Here is a 26,605-nt window from a genome sequence, read left to right on the forward strand (position 1 = left end):
ATGCTGTCCTTGCTCCTCTGCGTCGTGTCCATCGCTCTTCCGCGCTTTATCAGAGCAGGTACGTTCGGTTAGTTCGGGTCTCCGCGGCTGTCCTCCCTCCCGACCTCCCGCCGCTCTATGCGAGCCCCCGCGCGAACCTGGAGCATCGCGTGTGGTGACTTTTGCCCCAGTGGTCCGGGCAGAATCCCGCGGGACGGGGAAACTGCAGGTTTCAGCTCCAAGGGTCTGATGCCCTGCGCGGAATGTCACCTGTGAGCTTTGAAGTGACTTGAAGCGGGGAGGAGTTGGGCAAAGTTGCAAGTCAAGACTCGAGTTAAAACGCACAGAGGGATTATGATGCCTCTGTTTTATATGTCAAAGGGACGTTTTAGACCAAGGTAAAAAGCAAAGAAACTAGCAATGGAACAAATTACTTTTAAGAAAAACTAAGCAATGTGTTAGAAACGAACTTTAATGTGAGGGAACTGTTCAACAATCCTTTGTGGGACAAAATACTTACAGGTTTTATTTGGGACAGATTGAATTAATTGGAAGGCAGTGCTGAAGTAAAACAGCTCAAATGGGGCTCAGAATAGGAATGTCTTCTCTGAAGGAGGAGGATGAAGGAACTAGGGTCTTAGAAGAGAAGAAAGTGTGAAGAAAGTGAAATTTGCTCAGTCGTGTCCTGCTCTTTGTGACCCCATGAACTATACAGTCCATGGACTTCTCCAGGCCAGAATACTGGGATGGGTAGCCTTTCCCTTCTCCAGGGGATCCTCCCAACCCAGGGATTGAACCCAGGTCTCCTGCATTGCAGGCAGATTCTTTACCAGCTGAGCCACAGGGGAATAGAAGGGAAAGAGAAAATCATTCCAAATGGGAAGGATGATTTGGGGATGGGGGAAGGATTGGACTCAGTAAATTCCCTCTTAGAGACAGATGGAAGGAGTTTGGGTTATACTTCCACATCAGTAGACTGTTTTTAGGAAACTCTCATGCTGAGATAACTTTTAAATAAAATTTCAAATCAGCAAGAAAATTAAGGTGTTTTTTCAAACAAATAATAACCAACACCAGCACTCTCAGTTTTGATTATTTTTTCCCTTTCCTTCCCTAGATGCTTGTGAGGACTTGACTCTGCAAGAGACGGCATCAGTAGACCAGCCTACAGCTTTTAATTGCATCTACTCTCTGCCAACATCGGGGAAAGTAGATGCAATGTGGTATAAATATCCTAGCAAAATCCCAATATCCAAAAACACACAGTCTAGAATTCACCAGGACCAAAATTGGATTTTGTTTCTCCCCGTGAAAGGGGAGGACTCTGGGATCTACCAGTGTCTTACAAAGTAAGTTCCTCATTCAGAATAGAACTCTCTCTTACTCATATATATATGTGTATATATGCTGTTGTTGTATAGTTGCTTAGCTTTGTATGACTCTTTTGCAACTCCATGAACTGTAGCCCACAAGACTCCTCTGTCGATGAGATTTCCTAGGCAAGAATACTGCAGTGGGTAGCCATCTCCTTCTCTAGGAGATCTTCCTGACCCAGGGATTGAACCCAAGTCTCCTGCATTGGCAGACAGATTCCTTACCACTGAGCCATCGGGGAACCCCATGTGTATATATGTGTATATACATATGGGTATAATTCTTTTAGAAAAATTCTTGATAAACTGTTAATCAATGTAGAAAACTCAATGAGAAGAATATAGTTTTTGTGATTGTTAGGAGATGGTTTCAATGAACAGGCATTCAAACAGAAGAGATTTGTAAATCAGCTGTTGAAACAGGAAATGCATCTTTTCTCATTGAAATGCTGCCCAAGGTCAGCCCAGCTTACAAAGCCTTCTTATCCCAATATGATTGCTGCCTTCTTTCTTGAAATAAAAGTTTTTGTGACCAGCAGCTCATCCAGATAGGTATATGCCTCCTTCAAGCCCTTTTTTGTAAGGAGTCTGTTGTGGGAATTTAACAGTGTCCAAGCATCAGGTGTGTTCCAGACCTCAAGGTAAGGCTTGTGCTAGAAAGTAATGTGAGTGAGTGACACAGGGCTGGTGGGAGGTAATTGAGTCTGGCGGGGACTGCGGTGAACAGAAAAACATATGCCTCACCAAAATCAGTAATCTATTCAGTTCAGTGGTGGCACAGGCAGTAAGGAATCCACTTGCAATGCAGGAGACCTGGGTCTGATCCCTGCATTGGGAAGATCCCTTGCAGAAGGGAATGGCAACCCACTCCGGTATTCTTGCCTGGAGAATCCCATGACAGAGGAGCCTGGCAGGCTATAGTCCTTAGGGTTGCAAAGAGTCAGACACAACTGAGCAACACACACACACACTCATTCAGTTCAAGGACATCCTCCAAATTGTCAAGGTAACCTGGAAATTAGAATGAGTGTGTATGCTGTTAACTTTCCAATAAGCTTTGTGTGTGTGTCCTAATTAAAACACATCTGTGGACCTAATTTTGGCTGAGGGTCCCATTTTGTTATCCTCCTTTGCCAACGGGTATGACCTGCATGAATTATTTGACCTCCATGAGCCTTGGCTTTCTTATCTGTAAAGTGGAAATCAGGCCAGTCAGATAGGATTGAAGTGAAAATTACCCCAGGTCCCATGTGAAGTACCCCAGAAATGCAGCTGCATCCTTCCTCTCTCATGGCACCTAGGGTCTCTAGGCCCCTGTCTGTGTTTCCAGATGACTGCATGCCTCTCTAGTCCCTGCCAGACTCCTCATTTCCGTGTGACTGACTCAGGGTACGCTGTCGCTCAGTGGCCCACCTGCAAGTGCCCGTGGCCCCAGCCCCATGATTTCACTCTCTGCAGACCAGCTCCCCCTGTCTTATAGGGTCTGATTTCCCATTTCCTTAGGTTATTAATTAACTGGAATTGGAGATCTTATGTCACATGAATCTGTCTGACTGTCCAGTCTGGATTTATTCATTTTCTGCTCTAACTAGGGCTTTAGTTTTCTTTATTTTTGTTGGAGGATAAGTGATTCACAGTGTTGCATTGGTTTCAGGTGCAGAGCAAAGTGATTCAGGTATACATATACATATGAAAAGTGAAAGTTTTGCTTGCTCAGTCGTGTCTGACTCTTTGTGACCCCATGGACTGTAACCTGTCAGGTTCCTCTGGCAAGAATACTGGAGTGGGTTCACCCATTCCCTTTTCTAGGGGATCTTCCTGACCTGGGGATCAAATCCTGGTCTCCTGCATTTCAGGCAGAATCTTTACCTTCAGAGACATCAGGGACCCTGATGTATTTCTCTCATTTCAATATCTATTTTCTCTCAACAAGAATATTCTCTTACATCATCACCAAGTAGTTATCCCATTCAGGAAATTTAACCAACACAATACTTTTATCTACTCCCTGTTTCATATTCTAGTTTTATCTATCTTCTAAGGATGACTTTTATAAATGTTTTTCTTCCTTTTCCTGTAGAGGATCCAATTCAGGATCATTGCATTGCATTTAGCTCTCTTTTTTTTTTTAAATTGGAGGATAACTGGTTTACAGTGTTGTGTTGATGGTCTTCCCTGCTGGCTCAGTGGGTAAAGAAGCCACCCACAATGCAGGAGACGACACAGGCAGACACGGGTTCGATCCCCGGGTGGGGAAAATCCCCAAGAGGAGAGCATGGCAACCCACTCCAGTATTTTTGCCTGTAGAATCCCATGGACAGAGGAGCTTGGCAGGCTACAGTCCACGGGCTCGCAAGGAGTCAGATATGACTGAAGCAACTGAGCACGCACACACATTGTGTTGGTTTCACACTGTCAACAGTGTGAATCAGCAATAAGTATGCATGTGTCCCCTCCCTGCTGAGCCTCGCTCCCACAAGCCCACATCCCACCCCTCTTGATCATCACAGAGCCCTGAGTTGAGCTCCTGGTATTATAGAGCTGCTTCATGCTAGCTATTTTACACATGGTAGTGTGAATATGTCACTGTTACTCTTTCAATTCATCCCACCCTCTCCTCCCCTATGTCCAGAAGTGAAGTCAGAAAAGAAAAATGAATATTGTATATTAATGCCTGCATATGGAATCTAGAAAAATGGTACAGATCAAACTATTTGTGGGGCAGGAGACTATTTGTGGGGCAGGAATAGAGACTCATAGAGAAGGCAATGGCACCCCACTCCAGTACTCTTGCCTGGAAAATCCTATGGACGGAGGAGCCTGGTAGGCTGCAGTCCATGGGGTCGCAAAGAGTCAAACACGACTGAACGACTTCGCTTTCACTTTTCACTTTCATGCATTGGAGAAGGAAATGGCAACCCATTCCAGTGTTCTTGCCTGGAGAATCCCAGGGACGGGGAAGCCTGGTGGGCTGCTGTCTATGGGGTCGCACAGAGTTGGACTCGACTGAAGCAACTTAGCAGCAACTTAGCAGCAATAGAGACTCAGATGAATAGAATGGACTGGTTTATTTTTAGTCTCTTTCCATTGAGAACAGATCTTCAGCCTGTTGTGTGTGTGTGTGTGCGTGTGCGTGTGTGACACTGACATTCTTAAGGCGTATGGGCAATTATTTTGTATTGTATCTCTTAATTTGGGTTTGCCAGATATTTCTTCCTCAGTCGGTTCAGGCTGAGCCTCCTTGGCTGGAACGCTCTGGAAGTGGTTTGCGTTCTTTTCAGACAGTACCTCGTTCACATGCTTGTTCTTGGGGATGTTCATTTTGATTATTTGGATAAGATGTCCTCCCATGTTTCCACAATCCAAATACTTTTTTTTTCCTTTTGTAATGAATGACTTGTGAGATGGATGTTGTCTTATTGAGGTAAAGGGTTGGGCACAGAGCATGGAAAAGGATTGGGAAATTTTTGGAGATGGACAGAATCATTTGGTTCTGTGACTATTTGAGTTCCTGAAGTTACAATCTGTTGTTTTCTTATAGTGATACGGACATCTGTCCCAGAATGCAAGTCAACCTTACTGTGTTTGAAAAACATTGGTGTGGTGCTTCCGGAAACAGTCAACTAAACATGCCTCACGAGTACAAGCAGATCCTGCAGGTTGGAAGAGATGACATCCTTATATGTCATCTCAACTTCCCAAACAGTTTTTATTTGGATTCAGTAAAGTGGTATAAGGTAAAAAAAAAAAAAATTCCTAATGATATTTTCCTTCCTGTTCTTTAAAATCTCATTTTTTGTTTTTGTTTTTTTTAGTTAAAGTTACCTTTTTAAAAAAAAAAACTTTATTTGTTGGCTGTACTGTGTCTTTGCTGCTTCGTAGGCTTTTCTCTAGTTGTGGCTACAGGGGGATACATTCCCACTGTGGTCCTCAGGCTTCTCATTGCGGTGGCTTCTCTTGTTGCAGAGCACGGACTCTGGGGTGTGTGGGCTCAGTAGTTCTGATCCGTATTTCCTGGGCCCATTGGCTGCTATCATTAGTTCCTTGCAGGCTTTGCATCATCCTTGTGTAATTCTGTACAAGCATACTGATAGCAGCCGTCCTGAGAGGCTCAGCATGCTGGCATAAGCCCTTTTGGAGAAGCTCGCCCTATGTCTTGGTCCTTCCTTTTTTATGGAAATGGGGCATCATATACTCACCCTTCTACACCTTGTGTTTTTACCTTCAAATTTTCTGCTTTCTTGACTGTATCAGTAGATAATAATGTATAAGGCATAATCCTTGGCAAGCAGGAGCACAAGCTAGTATGGTATTTAATATTTGAATTAGTTTTCCCCCAGCTTTGCCTGTTAGCACTTGCCAGTACAACCATCTGGGTCATAAGTCCTCCTTGTGGGAATGTTTTCATCTACTGACTCAATTTATTTAACAGTCATAGAATTATACAAATTTCTTGCTTATTCTTGAATGGGTTTTGGTAAGATTTTGTTTTCTAGGAAATTGTTCTTCTCATTAAATGTTACAGATGATCTGGCATGAAATTGCTAAACAATTTCAATGATCTGCTTTTAATGTCTCCTTCTATAGTAAGCTTTACCTTTAATCCCTACTACAGTGTGTTTCTCTGTATCTCTGTCTGTCTCACACACACACTCTCTATCTCTCTCTCACTCAATTAGTCTCATAAGATATTTGTCAGTTCTGTTACTCCTTTCAAAGAACCAATCTTCGCCTTTGTTGATCTTCTTTGTTATATATTTCACATTCATTTAGTTTGTTTCTGTTTTCTTCTCTCACAGGAATGTGGCAATGAATGTCCGTTTCCCTTCCTTTTTTATTTTTCTTTTCTGTTATTGTTTCTTAAAAAATGTTGGCTATAGTTCCCAATGCTGTATAGTAGGTCTTTGTTTTTTGTTTTATATATGGTAGTTTATATTTGCTACTCCCAAACTACTAATTTATTCCTGCATCCCTTCCTTTGACAACCATATGTCTTGAGTCTGTTTTTGTAAATAAGTAGTTGTATCATGTTTTAGATTCCATATATAGTCATATCATATGATATTTGTCTTTCTCTGTCTGACTTACTTCATTCAGTATGATAATCTCTAAGTCCATCCATGTTGCTTCAGATGGCATTATTTCATTCTTTTTTATGACTGAATAATATTGAAATATAGATAGATAGTTGCAGATATATACCTCAGATCTCCTTTATCCATTCATTTGTTGACACCTGTTTTTTCAGTCAAGTCCTCACTTGGTGAATCAATCAGAAGGACTTTAGTACGGTGCCACACTGATCTTTAGGCTATTTGAGAAATTGAGTTAGGAGGTGGGGATCATCAAGACAGCGTGTGAGGTAGAATGGATAGAATGAGGGGGCATTCCTTATTCACCTGGGCTTGCAGCCTTACCTGGTGCCATTGAATGGCAGTGCTTTGAGGGACTTGGGCTCTTGTGGGTGGAGGACATTCTTGCTTGACCATATCCTCCTACCAAACTCCTTTATGGAGCAGGTGTAATCCTTCCCCATGAAGTCTTCCTTCCTGTCTACACAGGCTTCTCTTCTCTCAACTCATATTTATAGCATTCACTCTAGCCTGTAGAGTACTCTTTGTCAAATTTTCTGGGGATATATATTATATATTTATATATATACTGATGTGCTCAGTCATGGCTGACTGTGACCTCATGGACTGTAACCCACCAGGCTCCTCTGTCCATGGAATTTTTTAGGCAAGGATACTGGAGTGGGTTGCCATTTCCTTCTTCAGGAGATAATATGTATGTATCTTATATAAATATATGCTTCTCTGGCGGCTCAGACAATAAAGTGTCTGCCTGCCTACAAGCACGAGACCCAGATTTGATCCTTGGGTTGGGAAGATCCCCTGGAGAAGGAAATGGCAACCCACTCCAGTACTCTTGCCTGGAAAATCCCATGGATGGAGGAGCCTGGTGGGCTATAGTCCGTTGGGTCACAAAGAGTCGGACATGACTGAGCTGCTTCACTATATAAATATATATGTCTTGAGTTAGATTATAAATTACCTAAGGTCTAGAGATCACATAGATTTCATGTCTCTCTGTGGTTCATGGACTGGTGCTAACTAGGAATATAACTGATACCCTAAGATACTCTTTGAATTGAAAAAAAGTGAGTTTTTTTTTTTTTCCTTAGGACTGTATAGAGATAGAAGGAGAACGGTTTATTTCTCGGGGAAAAAAGCTTTTAGTGAAGAATGTCTCGTTGGAGGACAGAGGGAACTATGAATGTCAAGCCAGGCTTACACATGTAAAGAAACAGCACACTGTTTTCAATAGCATCTCTGTGACTGTCAGTAAGTATGCACTTACCCTTCACCTTGACTGCTCTTGGGTTTGCTCAAGATGAGTGGTTTTGGGCAGAAGGGTTTCCCCATCCTGCTTTTCTTGAGGATTAACAGGCTCTCAAATATGTCTTTATTCAGATCAGAGGTTAGGAATAGTGGGGTAAAAGGGCATGAGCAGTTTAATTTTCTCATCTGAAAAAATAGAAGACTCAAAACTCCTGGTTTATGCACAAAAATTAAATGAGATTGTGTCTATAGAGAAGCTCATGGGGTTTCTGAAAAAGTATAGATATTCAGTAAAGGTGAGAGCTGGACTGTAAAGAAGGCAGAGTGCCAAAGATTTGATGCTTTCGAGCTGTGGTGCTGGAGAAGGCTCTTAAGAGTCTCTTGGACAACAAGATCAAACCAATCAATCCTTAAGGAAATTAACCCTAAATATTCATTGTAAGGCCTGATGCTGAAGCTCCAATACTTTGGCCACCTGATGCGAAGAACCAACTCATTAGAAAAGACGCTGTTGCTAGGAAAGATTGAAGGCAAGAGGAGAAGGGGGCAGCAGAGAATCAGATGGTTGGATGGCATCACCAACTCAGTGAACATGAGTTTGAGCAAACTCAGAGAGATAGTTGATGAACTTAATGATTGACTACTCTTATGCTTTAGTCTTACATTGGGAATTCTTCACAAGGTGAAATTTCAAAGGCAAAATGAAGAATACCTTACGGAATCGTTGAGTCCAATCATCTATATGTCACATCTTTGCAATAAACATTTACTTGTAATCTGTTATGTGCCAAAACTTGTTAAAATGTGATAATAAGAAAAATTTAAAAATTCTTTCTTCTACTGAGGAGCTATCAGCCCAGTTATAGTGGAGCTAGAGATATAAATGGATTGTCTTAACATTATGTGGCAAACAGAGAGTTATAGACAGGGTCTGGGGGAGCAGGAAAAAATCAAAAGTAGATGCAAGGGTGGCAAATAAATAAATGGTATTGGAAGGCTTCTAAGAGGATGTATCTTCTCAACTGAAGTTTGAAGGATGAGCAGGATTTACAGAAGTAAAGAAGAGGGAGGAAAGGCAGAGATAAGAGCCTCAGACAATGCATAGAAATGTGTACCATCATAGTTCATGTTGGCTTTAAGAGTGATCTTGTTAGGGCGTATAGAATTGTGAGCTGAGAAGTGATGGGAGTTGAGCTTGTGGAGTTAAAGAGGGGCAAGGTCAAGGGGGCCGATTATACAGTGGATTTACCAAGTTGCCACTGAGGAGTCCTTGAATGCATGCAAGCGCAGAGCCCCAAGGCTCCACTCGTGATGGACGAAATCAATTCTGAGGTGGTTTGAGGAGGAGTTGAAGAGGGTCTTGAGATCTAGAGACCACTTAGGAAGCTGCCATAGCATCATCTGGGTGTGATCATCTGCACTTGTCTGCAAGTGGGAGGAGACGGTTTTCAGACAGTCATGTATGGACCCTTTACTGGGGTCCATAAGGTCATCAAGGTCAGGTCCTGTGCTGGGCAGGGGGATCATGATGATGAGAAGAGCCATGACCGCTGCTCTGATGGAGTCCTGAAGTCTGAGCGGAAAAGAGGCAGAGATGAATCAGATGATTCACGAATGAGATGGGTAATTTTTTCGCTTATTTAATGTTGGCTGTGCTGGGGCTTCGTTGCTGCGTGGGCTTTTCTCCAGCTGTGGGGAGTGGGACCACTCTCTAGTTGTGGTGTGCAGGCTTCTCATTGCCGTGGCTTCTCTAGTTGTGGTGTGCAGGCTTCTCATTGCCGTGGCTTCTCTTGTTGTGGAGCGCAGGCTCTAGGACGTGCAGGCTTTGGTAGCTACGGCCGCTAGAGCACAGGCTCAGCAGTCGTGGCGTACTGCCTTAGTTGCTCCACGGCGTGTGGGATTTTCCTGGACCTGGGATCGAACCCATATCCCCTGCCTCAGCAGGTGAATTCTTTGTCACTGAGCCACCTGGGACGCCCAATTGCTAAATATTGGTAGACAAATGGAGAAGGGAAGACATGGAGAAAGTCAAAGGGTTGGGGAGTCAACACAAGGAGGACAGTTATAACGTGAGGGAGAGGGATGAAAAAGGTGAAGGACAGCAAGAGGTGAAGGGCGTGAAGAATCCAGAAGGGCAGACTTGGAGAGTGGAAGGATGGAACTGGCGATAGACCGTTAGGGTTACTATTTCTCTCTGTCTAGGACTCAGGTCAGAGCTTCACTTATTGCCACTGCTTAGGAAGTATATTGGATGACCAGGCAGTGAGAATTTCTCACACAATCGCATCCATTTATGTTTATAAATGTTTAAATATGTAAAACAGTGACATGACTTCTCTTGGTATCCCAGCCTTCAGATTTTTCCCTTAGCAATTCAGTTATAACCTGGTTGAAGAATATTCATTTATGGAGTGATATTTTGTCGCACCATGAGTTTTGTTTTTTCTTGACCAATGTTTATTGAGGGTCTGCTCAGTACCATGTTTTATGGTATGATTGCATTCAAGTAGTTGAGTATGTTTCTAACACAATCTCATGTGGTTATGATTTTTTAGCAGAAAAAGTGGGAAATGGAGGAAGAATCCCTCAGATCATTTATCCAAAAAACAATTCAATTGAAGTAAAACCTGGTGAGTAAACTTATCAGAGCTTCTGAAGTTGCTAAGGGCCGAAGTGTTGGGGCAGGAATGGGGCAGAATAAAAAAAGGAGAGGAAGCTCCAGCAAACTGAGTCTCTCAAATTCAGAGAAACTCAAACATTAAAGATAGAGATGAGAAAGCTTATAAAGCAAAATAGGAAATCAAATGTGTGTGTGCTCTCAGTCATATCCGACTATGACCCCATGGACTATAGCCCACCAGGTTCCTCTGTCCATGGGATTCTCCAGGCAAGAATACTGCCATTCCCTTCTCCAGGGGATCTTCCTGACCCAGGAGTCAAACTGAGGTCTCTTGCACTGCAGGCACATTCTTTACCATCTGAGTTACCAGGGAAGCCCATCTGCTTAAAAGTCTCTAGACCCACATGTTTTAAGGAGAGTTCTTTAGTTCTTTTGAATTTTCAAGGAAAGTTCAATAATAATAATAACAATTAGGATATTTGTTTAGAAATCACTCACCATGTGAATACTCTTGTGGATTTCATAAACACCTACACAAGGTAAGTATACCTGTTATTAACTCTCAATTAACTTTGTTCCCCTCTCCTGTCTTTGAAAATTCTAGTCATTGTGCTTAGGTAATTAAGAGAGAAAAGATAAGCCTTGGAAGAGCAAGATAGTCATATAAATTAATTTAAAATCTTCCCACAAACAGAAATCTGGGTTTATTTGGCTTTCCTGGTGAATTCTAAAAAACATTTAATAAAGAATTAACGCCAATTTTCAACAAATTGTTTAAGAGAAAAGAAAAAGAGGAAATAATCCTTATCTCATTTCATAAGGTCAGGAAAACCTTGACACCCAAACCCAACAAGGACATTATTACAAAGGAAAATTTCAGACCAAATCATTCATAAACACAGATGAAAAATGTAAAGCAAACTGCTAGTAAACTTATTTTACATACGTAAAGGGCAAAACTGGGGTTACATGGAGCAATGCAAGCTTGTTTAATATTAGATAATTCATCTTTTGCATAAACAAGCTTAAGGAGAAAAAAAATGATACACTTACTGCATAGATACCGAAAAGTCATTTAGAAAACTTGAACTAGGAATTCATTATTTAAAAATAAAAATCTTTTAAAATTAGAAATGAAATGGACTGTGCTTAATCTGACTGGATTTGGAATTAGAAAACCAGAGCTCGTGTCTCGCTCCTTCCTCTGATGTGTGACCAAGTCACTTGATCTATCTGGACCTCAATGTTCTCATCTCTAAGATGGGGATAATAACACTACTCCTTTTCTGCTCTGTAGGAGTGTTTTAGATATGAAGACCAAAATGTGTGAAATACTTTTTAAATTTTAATGTTCTTTGCTAACTTTGCTAAGAGCAGAAGTAGTGTCTGTGTCCCTGATGTTGTGACAAACACTAGCCCCAACCTGGTGATGTTTGGCCGCTTATTCTTGTCTCTGCAGTGCGCATCCTGCACGGTCTCATGTCCTCATCTCTGTCCAGGGAGAGAATAAAGTAGACGGATGTTGACCTCAGGGAGGATGTTTTTGGTAATTGACAGCTATTCAAGGTTCAGAAGCAAGGTGCCTTTTTGAAGCAGGTCACCTTGGTTGGGATCTCACTGAGTGTTTCTGACCTTGTTCGCACAGGCTCCATGCTCATCGTCAACTGCAACATAACAGACACGCGGGACAACACAAACCCACGCTGCTGGAGGGTCAACAATACCCTGGTGGATGACTACTACGGGGACTCCAAGCGCATTCAGGAAGGAATTGAGTGGGTGTCTTGTTTTCCTGGCTCCTCTAAAACCTAGCAAGAATTTCTCCATCTAAATGACATTGGTGCTGGTACTGCATGTGCGGTGACTCTCACAGCCTCTCCCTCGCTCCTTTTGGTGGTTTCAGAGAGCCAAGCATCTGGGTCAGAGAAGATGCTCAGAGACTTTGCTGGTGGTCCAGTGGTTTAGACTCCAAGCTTCCACTGAAGGGGGCACGGGTTCCATCCCTGGTCAGGAAACTAAGATCCCTCATGTCCCTCAGCGCTGCTAATCACTCAACCAGTAGTAAAAATAATTTTTAAAAAAGATGCTCATGCTACCAATGCTGCTTCCATCTTAGAGAAAGGAGGCAAAATAATCAGGTATGGCTTCAAGCATCACAGTCAGTTCTTCTCAGCTAGGCCTTATAATCAATCTCATTCCTATTTAGTTATATCATGAGCCATGGGTCTTCCAGGCTTAAACAGTGAAGTGGACAGTGACACGGGGATTCTTGGGGGAGATGATGCATGACCATTAGCTAATGGAGTGGTACAAACCCAACTGATGATGGTTTAAGTTCAGTGGTAGAAAACAAGGCAAATGAGGTCAGAGGACAGATGATTGTGTGTTGGATGTTGCAGTGTAAATAAGTTAGAATGGGTGGAGAGGAATAGGGGAGGACCCCTTTGGGCTGTGGACGGTGTCTCTAACGAGAGGGAGCACACTTTTATGTCACTGTCTGAAAGAAAATGCACATTACATCTGGAGCTACATAATCCATTGCTTCATTGAGCCAGTGGGGGTATTCTCAGGGTAAAATAATGGTTCCAAGTGTGCTCCAAGAAAGAACTTTATTCTCCAGACAAAAGTTCATAAAAATCTGCTGGGTAAAGACAGCTCCTGTATGTATTAATGATGGACTCTTTTCTTTTATAGAAACTACACTGTTTTTCCAGAACATATTTTTTACACAGTGAACATAACCTTCTTAGAAGTGAAAATGGAAGATTATGGTCACCCTTTCACGTGTCATGCTGGAGTGTCTGCTGCTTACTTTATCCTAAAGCTCCCAGGTAATGTCCTACTGGGGTGTGCATTGCTCAGAGAGCTCCAGATGATGGCAAGGAAACACACAGCAAAGAGCACTAAATGCTTGCTGTGAGACAGCAGGGTGGTTTTGAGTAAGGAAAACTCAACATGAAATCTACTGATACCCTGTCTGAATATGCTCTCGGGGTCAGGCTGCAGTGTCCTTAGAAAGCTCCTTCTGAACATACATTGAGATTTTATGCATCGACACTCCAGGAAGCAGAGGTATCCCTTTATTACACCTGATTTGCTCAACGTCTATAATCATGTGCTTGTGATTTTCAGCTTTTCGGTTGTTTATTAGAAGTCATGTGATATAAAATGCCAATGTATATTGTTATCATGTAGCTTTGTAATATTATCGATAGCTGCTCAATTCAGGTATTCGGGCAGGAAGGACCCTTCTTTTCTCTTGTGTCATCAGCAGGGGTGAGTCGCTAACATCATTAGTTGCTGGAGCCTGGACTTTGCCCCCACGTGTGTATGCAGATGGTGCACTTAGCACTGTGCAAAGTGTGCTCATTATCTAATGGAGGCAATGGGATCAGAGAGTAGATAGTGAAGGGTGAAATCATCAGGAGAAAAATCAGAGGAAGTGTTTAAAGTACCCTGTAGGAGACTGGCTTGTGGTTTACCAAAACAGCTTTAAAAAAAAAACAACTCTATTCACATCAACTGTTTAGTTTTTGGATCGCTTCACCCAAGAGAGAAGGCTTTGATTTGCCAGCAGTACTCCTGTAGAAGCATTTCTCTGTGGTTCATCATCAGGAGTAGAATTGCTGGCAGAGTACCTCACAGTCCAGCCCAGAGGAAAGAGGGGAATCTGATTGTGGGAAACCTTGGAGCTCACACAAGACCTGAAATGGCTATGACTGAAATCTGCCTCCACTAGCCTGAGGATGAGCAGTGAGATTTCTGTGTCAATACTGACTTATAGATCCTGACTGCATGGAAGCACTGTGTTCAGAAGGATTCTGAGGCTCAGAACGAATGGTGCTAGCGGTGAACACCTGCTTGCTCACACAGGAGAAGGAAAGGGTCCTTTGGCTGCTTTGTTTTAGGTTAGTTAAGAAACCTACACTTACTGAATTCATCACTGTTCCTGTTAACGCTGATTTCTTATCTCACATGCCATGTATTTCTGGACAGGTGCACTCTGTTTTTTGTTTCCCCTAAATTCTTAGGAACTTAAATTCAAGCCTCATCTTGGTTTACTTGAAACCAGGGGTAAAATCACAGCTTCTCCATTAGACTTCCTGATTTTTCTTGAAGACATCTATAGGTGTGAATCTGATTTCGTTTATCAGAAGTAGGATCTCTAGAGAGTTGTTTGGATTGGGTATGCCCTTCTATAAATTTCTTTTAATTGCTTGTTCTCAGCTTACCATCTCAGCTTGAGGCTGGTGGTAGCCATGTGGACCCAAATGATAAATCCCACTTTGAATAGAGTTTTCACTCAGATACCTGATGTCTCAACAGAGAGTTTCCCACTTATTTCAGTTTCAAAGCCAATACTCCCTTTGAACTTATTAATTAGTTTCCTGTTTTGAATATCATTGTCTTTTAGCTCATTTATAGAGCAGAGGGAATCGACACTCCTGAATGCAGTGAATGATCAACCCAAGAGTTTCAGGCCATCACTCCTGTCTACTTTACTGGGGGCTTTTTGAATCTCATAAATATTGTGGGCAAGATCTCTTTATCATGATCGTTTATAATGCCAATATCCCTGACGTGTACAGTGAAGGTCACCAGACACAGTGTTCCCAAAGAGACAGGTGGTACAGTTGGTCTGAGAGCTGGTAAAGGGCGAAGAAACCGGGGATGGTGGGAGGGAGGAGGGGGAGAATCCATCGAATAGTTAGGAGCTAGAGGCTTAGACAAGAGGTGAGGACCAACGGCACCAGTGTGCAGAGCAGCTCCACTTGGCAGGGCTGGGATTTCATCAGTGGATTGATTTTAGGGGTACAGAAGGTGTTTTTATTTATCATGCTTTATTGTGCTATGTATTCGAAGACATATAAGTGTGCATAAGGATTTCTTTGCAAAATGTTTGCAACATGGAGTGGCCTGGGGCAGCTTGTGATTGGCTCTTTAGTAAGCTCCCCTCCCCCGCACCCCCTCCCCAACTCCCCACACACGCACACTTTCCAGTGGGGACCAGAGGACCAGGGAGGATGAAGGAAGTGGTAGACGTGCGGTGGATTCTAAGAATGGAGAGAATTTCTCTTCCCCTCTCCTGGTTCCTCTTTTCTGATTCTCTCCCTCCTGGAGCCTCCTTCTTTGGCAGCACAACTTTGGGCCATGGTAAGGCAGAAAGCTGTGGGCTGTTCCTCTTCTCAGATATGTAGAAGCATGTTTTCAGGGACTTGGAGTTCCAGAGAAACTGGTTCTGCTCCTTGGACATCTGCCCATTGCTTTTTGCCTTAATTGCTCAGCAAGGTGCTCACAAGTGTAAACGCCCTTCCTGAGCTGGTGTCTTGCAGACAGGTGCCGCCCCAGCTGCTGCTGGCCAACAGGGGATGAGGCTGGAGTTTGGCCCTCGGCCAGTCTTGTGCGCCATGGGGATGGTTTCCAGGGGCAGCAACTGGTGGTTCTTTTTATCTGCAATGGGGGCGTGTGCATGCATGCTAAATCACTCCAGTCATGTCCGACTCTGTGCTACTCTGTGGACCGTAGCCGACCAGGCTCCTCTGTCCGTGGGATTCTCCAGGCAAGAATACTGGAGTGGATTGCCATTTCCTTCTACAGGGGATCTTCCCGACCCAGGGATCGAACCTGCATCTCTTATGTCTCCTGCATTGCAGGCGAGTTCTTTACCACTAGTGCCACCTGGGAAGCCCCGTGATGGGGGTCCTGCTGCTCAATTCTGAGTCACTGGGAAGGTGATTATAACAGTAATATAACAGAATCAAGAATGTGCTCAGTATTATGTAGCAACTTAAATGGGAAAAAAATTTGAAGAAGAATAGATACATGTGTATGTGTAACTGGATCCTTTTGCTGTGTGCCTGAAGCTAATACAGCGTTGTTAATCAGCTGTAGATAGATGTGCTCAGTGCTGTCTGACTCTCTGCTGCCTCACGGACTGCAGATGACCAGGCTTTTCTGTCCATAGAGTTTTCCAGGCAAGGTTACTAGAGTGGGCTGCCATTTCCTGTTCCAGGGCTTTTTTCCCACCCAGGATTGAACCCGTGTCTCTGTGTCTCCTGCATTGGCAGGCAGATCCTTTCCCACTAGTGCCACCTGTTATGGTTCAGCCGCTAAGTGGTGTCTGATCCTTTCTGACCCCATGAACGGCAGCATGCCTGGTTTCCCTGTTCTTCACCTGGGAAGCCCAATCATCAACTATGCTCCAATATAAAATAAAAAGTTAAATTAAAAAACAATAAGTAAAGGTTGTCAATAGCAGCTGAAAGAAAAAAATAATAAAATAATAATAATCAAGAATGTGCAACAGGGAATGTCCGGAGTGGTCCAGTGGTTAAGACTTCACCTTCCAACACAGGAGGTGGGGGTTCTACCCCAGTCAGGGAGCTAAAATCCCACTTGCCTTGCAGCCAAAGAACCAATACATAAAGCAGAAGCAATACTGTAACAAATTCAATAACAACTTTAAAGATAGCTCACATTTAAAAAAAAATCATTTTCTTTTTTAAAAAAATTGTGCAACAGAATCACCCAGAGAACGTTGTCAATAAATGTGCTCAGGCTCTGCCTCTGGAGAGTCTACTGATGAGTGAGGAGTTACCTGGCCAGGTGTGCTTTTTTTTTTTTTCATTTATTTTTATTAGTTGGAGGCTAATTACTTTACAATATTGTAGTGGTTTTGTCATACATTGACATGAATCAGCCATGGATTTACATGTATTCCCCATCCTGATCCCCCCTTCCCACCTCCCTCTTTACCCAATCCCTCTGGGTCTTCCCAGTGCACCAGGCCCGAGCACTTGTCTCATGCATCTAACCTGGGCTGGTGATCTGTTTCACCCTAGATAATATACATGTTTCGATGCTGTTCTCTCAAAACATCCCCCCCTCGCCTTCTCCCACAGAGTCCAAAAGCCAGGTGTGCTTTGACAGGTGAGCAGTCTTCTGCAGTCAGAGCCATATGACATCTATCATCTGGAGCTAGGTGTCTACAGAGTTTCCCTCTCCAAGTTCCCAAGAGCACAATTCTTCCTCAGATTCATGGCCAAGACCAAGTTAATCTACTCCCCACACCTATTATTTAACTGTGAAGAGATTTTGGGGCTTCCCAGGAGGCTCAGTGGTAAAGAATCCTTCTGCCAATGCAGGAGAAGTGGGCTTGATCCCTCTCTTGGGAAGATCCCCTGGAGGAGGAAATGGCAACTCACTCCAGTGTTCTTGCCTGGGAAATGCCATGGACAGAGGAGCCTGGTGGGCTACAGTCAAGCCCATGGGTTGCAGAGAGTCAGACATGACTGAGTGATTAAACAGCAACAACAAAAACCTATTATTTAACTGTAAAGAAATCTTTGTGTTATTCTCATTAACATTTAATACATTTCTATTTGGCATATGTAATGGGATCCATATAAGTAAAGTGTATAATTGACTCTTTGTAGCATTATTATTTATTTATTTTTGCTGTCATTTGTAGCTCCAGATTTTCGAGCTTACTTGATAGGAGGCCTTCTCATCTTGACTGGTGCAGTGGTGTCTGCCATGTGTATCTACAACATTTTTAAGATCGACATTGTACTTTGGTATCGAAGTTCCTTCCATTCTGCAGGGCCCATAGAAGGTGAGTGTACTTGCTGTTGTTCAGTCGCCAAGTCAAGTCCGATTCTTTGCAACCCCATGGACTGCAGCACGCCAGGCTTCCTGTCCTTCACTATCTCCCAGAGCTTGCTCAAACTCATGTCCATTGAGTCAGTGATGCCATCCAACCGTCTCATACTCTACCGCCTGCTTCTTCTTTCGCCTTCAATCTTTCCCAGCATCAGGGCCATCAGGTGGCCAAAGTATTGGAGCTCCAGCTTCATCATCATTAAATCTGCTTTAATCTCTCTTAATTGGATAGAAAAAGGCATACACGGCTGAGAGAGGTCTGTCTGCAACTTTCTGCATGGAGATCCATGGAGGCACACTGTCAGGCCCACAGACTTGCATGCTGATGGGAACTCAGGGGAGTGGGAGGTCCAGGCACCTGTTAAGAATCCTTGTTGCACAGAAGGGCGATATTCACACCAAGTGCCTGCTTTGCGTAGAAAAAAGCACATGCTTGTGCACAGGTTTGATAAAGCACAGGTGTCCTAACTTGGAGTTTAAATGAAATCTCAGAATTCAAAATCAGCAGCCATTGAGCAACCTGGGAAACAACAAATTCTTTTTTGATAGCAAAATTCACTTGTGGAAATTGGCTGTGTGTGACCAGTGCAACCTGAAGCTCTTTTTTCTTAAGATTGTTAAAAATATTTATTTTTCATTGGAGGTTAATTGCTTTATAGTATTGTTTTCTGCCATACGTTAGCATGAATCAGCCATAGGGAGACATGTATCCCCTCCCTGTCGGACCTCCCTCCCACCTCTTACTCCATCCCACCCCTCGAGGTTGTCACAGAGCACGGGTTGAGCCTCCTGTGTCACACGGCAGTTTCCCACTGGCCATCTGCTTTACACATGGTGACGTATATGTTTCCATGTTCATCCCACACTCTCCTGCCCCGGCTCTGTCCACAAGCCTGTTCTCTGTGTCTGCCCTGAAACTCGTTTAGTGCTGTGGGCAATGGGCTGGGCTGAGCCAGGCTGTGGTCCCTGTAGACCCTGTTCCATGTCAGCCCATCTCTGCCCGTGATCCTCCTGCAGCTGTTTGAGAAGAGGCTTCAGGGCAGCAAAGCCGTTTGTCTTTTCTGACACAGAGAGGCTTCATGCGTTGATGGACAGGGGCTTATTGGGGTGTCCCCGGAGCTCCGTCTCTCTGACTCACTGGGATTCCAGGGACTGTGAGTGCAGTGTGTGTGCTGAGGCTGCCGAGGGTGAAGTCAGATGTAGCAGGAAGAGGAAAAGGCATTGCGTGGTGTCTTATCCCGCGTGGCGGAAGCTGGACAGACAAGCGACTCAGGGAGCCCTGCCCTCTGCTTAGACCAGGCTGCTGACCACGTTCGGAACCAGTGGGCTGAGGACTTGAGACGGGAACTGACAGTCAGCCAGGGCTTCTCTTCTTCTTCAAGTCAGCAACGTGCATGCGTTCTTTGTGACTACATTTCCTCCAGCCCAGTCTGATCCCCCTCTGAGTGTGACTTCAACAGTCAGTGAGTGATGAGACTCTTGAGGTGAACCCAGCTTTGGGCCCTTTGAGGACGTTCTCTGGTTATTTGGGAACATGTGCAGTCAGCGGCAGCAAATACCAGTGAAGAAGAGAAAGTGTGTCCTTCTCCTGATAAGTTTACTCCAACCAGATTAGTCAAGCTGCAGAAGTGATTCATAGTGAGGTGTGTCTAATTCACAGTTATTAAGAGTCCTGGACGGTCTTGGCTAAAGTCCATAAGTTCTATGTATTGTCTATTAAAAAGAAATTTTTTTTGGTGTATAGTTGCTTCACAATGTTGTGTTAATTTCTACTGCACAGCAAAGTGAATCAGCTCTATGTATACACACATCCCCACTTTTTTAGATTTCATTCCCATTAGGTCACCACAGAGATTGGGTAGAGGTCTCCATACTGTACAGTAGGTTCTTGTTAGTTACTGATCAATATTTTACGCATGCCTGCTCCGTCGCTTCAGTTGGGTCCAATTCTTTGCAACCCTGTGGACTCTAGCCCACCAGGCTCCTCCATCCATGGGATTTTCCCAGCAAGACACTGGAGTGAGCGCTGAAGTGCACAGGCTTCTCACTGCAGCGGCTTCTCTTGTTGTGGAGCCTGGGCTCAGTAGTTGTGGGGCACAGGCATGCAGGTGTAGATGCCCTGCAGCATGTGGAATATTCCCGGACCGGGGATTGAACCCGTGTCTCCTGCATTGGCAGGCGGATTCTTAACCACTGGACCACCAGGGAAGTCCTCCCCTCTCACCCCATAGTTTTTAAAATGACTCAGACCTTGGATTTCTAGTGTCGGTTCTACCACGTTCATGCATCATGGCGGCTGCAGAGTCTTACCCAATGCTAAGGGAGGGGAAATAGAATCCTCCTCTTTATGGGTGTGGCAAAGTTTGAAAAGAGCCTGTGGGACTGGAAATATTTCTGGGGCTATTTTTGGAAAATACAATCTGACCCAGTTGCCCATATTGACTCAGGGATGAACTTTGTGAAGCTTCCTTTTCCTAATTTCATCAAACAAGTCTATGTGACGAAGCCTCCGTACAAACCATACAGGACGGGGTTTGGAGAACTTCTGGGCTGGTGATCAGGTAGTGCCTGGGGAGAACAGGGCCCTGGAGAAGGCATTGAGCCTCTGTATCCTTTCCCCATCATTTGCCCTGTGCATCTTCTCATCTGCCTTTTGATTCATATCCTTTAAAAATCCTTTTATAATAAGTCAGTGATCTAGTTATTAATGATAACATGTTTCTCTGAGTCTGTGAGTTATTCTAGCAAATAACTGAACCCAAGGTGGGGGTCAGGGGAACCTCCAGTTTGTAGCTCAGTGGTCAGGAGCAAAGGTGACACCCTGGATCTGTGATTGGTAGCGTGTTATTGTGTTGTGTTAATCGCTCAGTCATGTCTGACTCTTTCTGACCCCATGAACTATAGCCTGCCAGCCTCTTCTATCCATGGAATTCTCCAAGCAAGAATACTGGAGTGGGTAACCATTCCCTTCTCCAGGGGATCTTCCCAATCCAGGGATTGAACCTGGGTCTCCTGCATTGCAGGCAGATTCTTTACTGTCTCAGCCACCAGAGAAGCCCTACTAACATGCATCTTACCAAACTCAGGTCCAACTGCTCACCTCTCAAAAGCCACTACTCGAGAGACCGGGATTGGTTGGAAAACAAAAGGCTACTTTATTCAGGAGGCCGGCAACCTGGGAGAGGGTGGACCAGGGTCCCAGAACTACCTCCTAAGATTCTGCTTGGCCATGAAAGGGGAAAAGGAGAAGTAATTTTAGTTAATCATGAGATGGGAGCCAGGCTGGTTGCCGTCTCCCACTGCAGGCAAGCTCCTTGATTCCTTGGAGTCTTTCTTTAGAAGCTCTCTTGTTCACAGTCAGTTTGTGAGCTGACTGAAGGGGAAGCTGGGGAAGAGATCTGGTCATCTTGAATTACTTATTCTTCATTTTAGCTTCTTTAATCTAAGAAAGGAGTTAACAGGTTAGGCAAGGTATTACGTGATCAAAAGATTTGAAAGGTGTGCTTCAGACAGAGATGAGTTAAGGCTGGAGGCACCTGATGTAAAGGTTAAATTGAAATATAGCTCTGCTGAGTGACAGGACAAAAGGGCCTCCTGCAAGGAGATGTTTGGATTTCCTTCCCGTTGAGGTCACCACAGAGCAATGAGTTGAGTTCTCTGTGTCATACAATAGGTTCTCATTAGTTATCTATCAATATTTTATGTCTTCGAGGAGCTGCTTGCATTAGGGAGGCGTCCCAGCTGGCTCAGTAAGAACCTGCCTGCCGACGCAGGAGACAGGGGTTTTATCCCTGGGTCAGGAAGATCCCCTGGAGGAGGAAATGGCAACCCACTCCATATTCTTGCCTGGAGAATTCCATGGACAGAGGAGGCTTGTGGGCTATAGTCCATGGGATCGCAAAGAGTTGGACAGAACTGAGTGACTCACACACACACAATTTGGTAGGAATAATTTCACGAGCTTGCCCCATTTCCTTTTCAGATGGGAAGCTGTATGATGCTTATGTTTTATATCCCAAGCCTCAGAGAGAAAGCCAGAGTCATGATGTGGACACACTGGTGTTGAAAATTCTTCCTGAGGTGCTGGAGAAGCAGTGTGGATACAAGTTATTTATATTTGGCAGGGATGAGTTTCCTGGACAAGGTATGTTTTCAGTGAGGTATAAAAATAAGAAATGAAGAACATGAAAATTAACCAGAATTCCCTGGTGGTCCAGTGGTTAGAATCCCTCACTTCCACTGCAAGGGGGCATGGGTTCGATCCCTGGTCCAGGAACTAAGATCCCTCATCCTGAGACTCAATCAAAAAAAAAAAAAAAGAAGAAGAAAGAAAATGGAAAGGGATCTCTTTCTTCCCTTCACTTCACAAATGGTGGGAAGTATGCTTGCCTTCTGCATGGAACCACAAGTAGCCCCTCACCTCCTCTGCCCACAGCTCCCAAGCTGAGGAGGTTAGGACTAATCTCTTTTCTCTCTTTAGGTTCATTCCTATAACAGGATAACTGTGATTCCTGGTTGGGTACGGATATGGTTGACCCATTTGTATGACCAGCCGATCGAACAGAAACCTAGCCTTGACCAAAAGACCCAAAACAGACAACTGGTCATTGGCTGTGGAATCCTTGAGACCAATCACTGAGTGTTTTCTGTTGGTTTGAGTATGTAAATTAATTCATGTTTAAAGCTGGTTTTTATGAGCTTCAATCACCTCCAATCTTCTCCTTGTTGTTGTCATTCAGTCAATACTGAATTGTGTTGAACACAGAGTTGTGTTCAACTCTGTGACCCCATGGGCTGCATCACGCCAGGCTCCTCTGTTCCCACCATCTTTTGGACTTTGCTCAAATTCATGTCCATTCAGTCGGTGATGCTGTCTAACCATCTCATCCTCTGCTGTCCCCTTCTCCTTTTGCCTTCAATCTTTCCCAGCATCAGGGTCTTTTCTAGTGAGATGGCTCTTTCCATCAGGCCGCCAGAGTATTGGAGCTTCAGCTTCAGCAACAGTCTTTTCAATGAATATTCAGGGTTGATTTCCTCTAGGATCAAATAGTTTGTCTCAACTAAAAGTCCTGCATTTGAGAACAAATATCAAATATCTGATGTGCCACAACTAAGACCTGGCAGAGCCAAATAATTAAGTAACTTGATAAAAAATTAATAGGGCTGCCTTGTTGGCTGAGTGGCAAAAGAACCCACCTACCAATGTAGGAGACACGGTTGGATCCCTGGTCTGGGAAGATCCCGCGTGCCACTGAGCAACTATGCCCATGTGCCACAACCACTGAGCCTGTGTCCTGGCACCCATGCTCCACAATAAGAGAAGCCCCCGAAAGGAGAGCTCGTGCCCCGCAACCAGACAGTAGCCCCCACTTGCTGCAGATAGAGAAAAACCCGTGCAGCAGCAAAGACCCAGCACAGCCAAAAATAGTCAAATAAAACTTAAGTAAATAAATAAAAGGTTTCTAAATACCTTGGTTTTGTAGGCTGCTCCTATCCATAGCTTATCACATCTTTTCAAGTTATGAAATCCTTCTTCATGGAGAAATGAAAGTATGATCCAGGGCTTGTTACAAACATGCAGAAGAGCTCTTGTTTCAATAACGGTTCATTCATTCACTTCTTCAACAAATATTTATTGAGCCCCTGCCATGTGCCAGGCAATGTTGTAGGCACTAGAAATATTAAAATAAACCAAAGAGAAGAAGGATATGCTCTTGGGGAGGTTACAGTCTGTTCTTATATCCTAAGGATAAGGATGATATAAGACTTGGTCTTTATTTCTAAAAGACACCAAGTTTATCTCCCTTCCCCAAGTCAGCAGAATATATTATTTGGTTTCAAGTTAGTCCTGTAAGTCCTGGTCATTTAAATACCCATGAAGCACAAGAGGAAAACACAATAAGATTAGTACATTTGAACTGAGTACATGCGTCCTATCCTTTAAAAGTCTGTTATTTAAGAGATGAAAAGCATTTATCCTCTAATATATACCAGACCTTTAGCTAAGTTTTGATATACAAAGTTACACATGATAAAAATGGGAATTATAAAAAATACTGGATATTTATACATATGAAAGTAAATTATATACTTTGAGCTTAACTAGTTTTGCATTAATCCAGAAAATTTTAAAGATCCCAATTGTTTACTATAAAACAGAAAATAAGACTTTTTCATCAGAAGACAGTGGACTCTAGATATTATGGATCTTAGTCAATAAAAAAAACTCTTTACTAAAAATTTATTTATTCAGGTGGAGAAAATTCTAGAAGCCCTGTACTTCCCATAGGAATGCTGTTTTGGGGAAATAAAAAAGACAGAAACCTTTGAAAAAAAAAAAAGGTTAGACATAATAAGATTCTTGTTCTGAGTAGTTCATAACCAGTGGCTGTTTTATTTTTCATCTATTATTTTAAAAATTTATTTTGCTGCATTTGGTCACGTGGGATCTTCTGTTAAAGTGCATGGACTCCCTAGTTGTGGCTCATGGGCCTAGTTGCTCCAGGCATTTGGGATCTTAGTTCCCCGACCAGGGATTGAACCCGTGTCCCCTGCATTGCAAAGCAGATTCTTAATCACGGGACCACCAGGGAAGTCCCTGTGGGGCTGTTTTTATTGTGAGCTGTTTTACGTTTTCTTTCTTAATTTCCAGCTGTGGTCAATGTCATCGACGAAAATATTAGGCTGTGCAGAAGATTGATCATCGTTATCGATCCCGACGAGCTGAGCTTTGGCCTATTAAAGAATCTGTCAGAAGAACAGATTGCAGTCTACAGTGCCCTCATCCAGCACGGGATAAAGGTCATCCTGATTGAACTGGGCAAGGTCAAGGACTACACGGCCTTGCCAGAGTCCATTCAGTATATCAGACAGAAGCATGGGGCTGTCCAGTGGAGTGGGGACTTCACAGAACAGTCCCAGTGTGCAAAGAGCAAGTTCTGGAAAAAAGTGAGATATCGCATGCCTCCCAAGAGGTGGCCACCTTCTCCTCCTGTCCAGCTGCTGAAGCACACACCCTTTGACCTCACGGCTGGCAAGTGGGAGGCCCGCACGGGATTCATCTCCCCTGATGGAAAGAATATCTTCCCAAGCGTTGTGCACAGTTAGACAAGGAAGCATTGCATCTGGGCTGCTTGCTTGAAGCTTACTGTTTCTTGTTGTGTCCTTCTGGAAAGACCTGGGTTTATCTGCTGCCTTTGCTCAGAGCTACTTTAGGGGAAGACAGCACCTCTCAAGAGGCCCTCATTAACTGACTGGCTCGGAGCACTCATGAGACTTGCGAACGTGGAGTATTAGCCTTTGAGCCCCGGGGAGGAGCCATGGAGGGTTTGGGAGTCATGGTTCAGCTGTCAGGAGGTTTGGCACATGGTGTGACCCCCACGGGGCTGGAGACAGGAGCGTGGGGGGTCAGATCCACGGGAGGACCCTGTGGGCTTGGGAAGGGCTGGCAGAGGTCACGCCTGACCAGCGTGCCAGGGCCCTGTCCTCAGGGAGCATTGACTGTGTCTCTCAGCCCCTTACTCCTCTCGTGCAAATAAACAGTTTTGTGACGCTGCACTCTGGGCCCCTTGACACGGGAAGCAACTTGGAAGTCACCTAGACCTGTGGGGACCAACTCTGGTTGCCCACGAGCGCCCCCTGCTGGTGGGCCTCCCGCTTTGCCTGTCCAACCAAAAAACAAGGCTTAACGCCCTTATTTTTCCCAGCGGGCCTCTGGCAGCCAGAATTCTGAGCCACCCGTGGTAGACACAGTCACCCCACCAAGATGACGGAGTTCTATTCTGAGCGGACAGAGTCATCCAGCCAGCGTGCCTTCTTCACAGGTCAGTTCATGATTGAACAACTCAGAAGGGATCACTGACGTTAAAATCAGCTATAAAGTCTTATCAGTCAAACCCTGATATGGAGGAGCCGAGAAACAGTCCAGCTCTTATTCTGTGGTTGACAACAGCAGCCTGCAAAGGTGGCTGCAATGCTCAGAGAGTTCCTGTCCCCCGAAGTCACACATTTGAATGCTAACACCTGAACTGCGGTGCTGGAGAAGACTTGGAGAGTCCCTTGGACTGCAAAGAGATCAAAGCAGTCAGTCCTCAAGGAAACCAACCCTGAATATTCATTGGAAGGACTGATGCTGAAGCTGAAGCTCCGACACTTTGGCCACCTAATGTGAAGAGCTGACTCATTGGAAAAGACCCTGATGCTGGGAAAGACTGACGGCAGGAGGAGAAGGGGACGACAGAGGATGAGAAAGTTGGATGGCACCACCGACTCAATGGACATGAGTTTGAGTAAACTCCAGGAGACAGTGAAGGACAGGGAAGCCTGGCATGTTGCAGTCCATGGGCTTGCAAAGACTCGGACATGACTGAGCGATTGATAAGCAGCAACAACTCCTGGCATCATACTTTTAGGAGGTGGGGCCTTTGAGAGGTGACTGGGTCCTGAGAAAGGAGCCTTGGGGGGTAGAATCAGTGCTCTTATAAAAGAGACCCCAGACAGCTCCCTTGCCCCTTCTGCCATGTGAGAAATCTGCCATCTGGAAAGGGGACCCCCAACCCGGCCATGCTGGCCCCTGGGTCTCAGACTCCCAGCCTCTGGAACACTGAGAAATGAATTTCTATTGCTCATAA

General features: G+C 44.2%; 1 protein-coding gene across 1 annotated transcript; it reads left to right on the top strand.

Annotated features, from left to right (window-relative positions):
• IL1RL2 (interleukin 1 receptor like 2) lies at positions 1 to 26,605 on the top strand. Its single transcript, XM_070472952.1, has 10 exons — positions 1 to 58; positions 1,097 to 1,328; positions 4,894 to 5,089; positions 7,537 to 7,696; positions 10,249 to 10,323; positions 11,959 to 12,088; positions 13,008 to 13,144; positions 17,785 to 17,928; positions 21,958 to 22,119; positions 24,628 to 26,605. The coding sequence occupies exons 1-10, from the start codon at positions 1 to 3 to the stop codon at positions 25,080 to 25,082; spliced, it is 1,749 nt and encodes a 582-aa protein (XP_070329053.1). The 3' UTR covers positions 25,083 to 26,605.

The sequence above is a fragment of the Odocoileus virginianus genome, chromosome 2, assembly GCF_023699985.2.
Source record: "Odocoileus virginianus isolate 20LAN1187 ecotype Illinois chromosome 2, Ovbor_1.2, whole genome shotgun sequence".
Taxonomy (NCBI): Eukaryota; Metazoa; Chordata; class Mammalia; order Artiodactyla; family Cervidae; genus Odocoileus; species Odocoileus virginianus.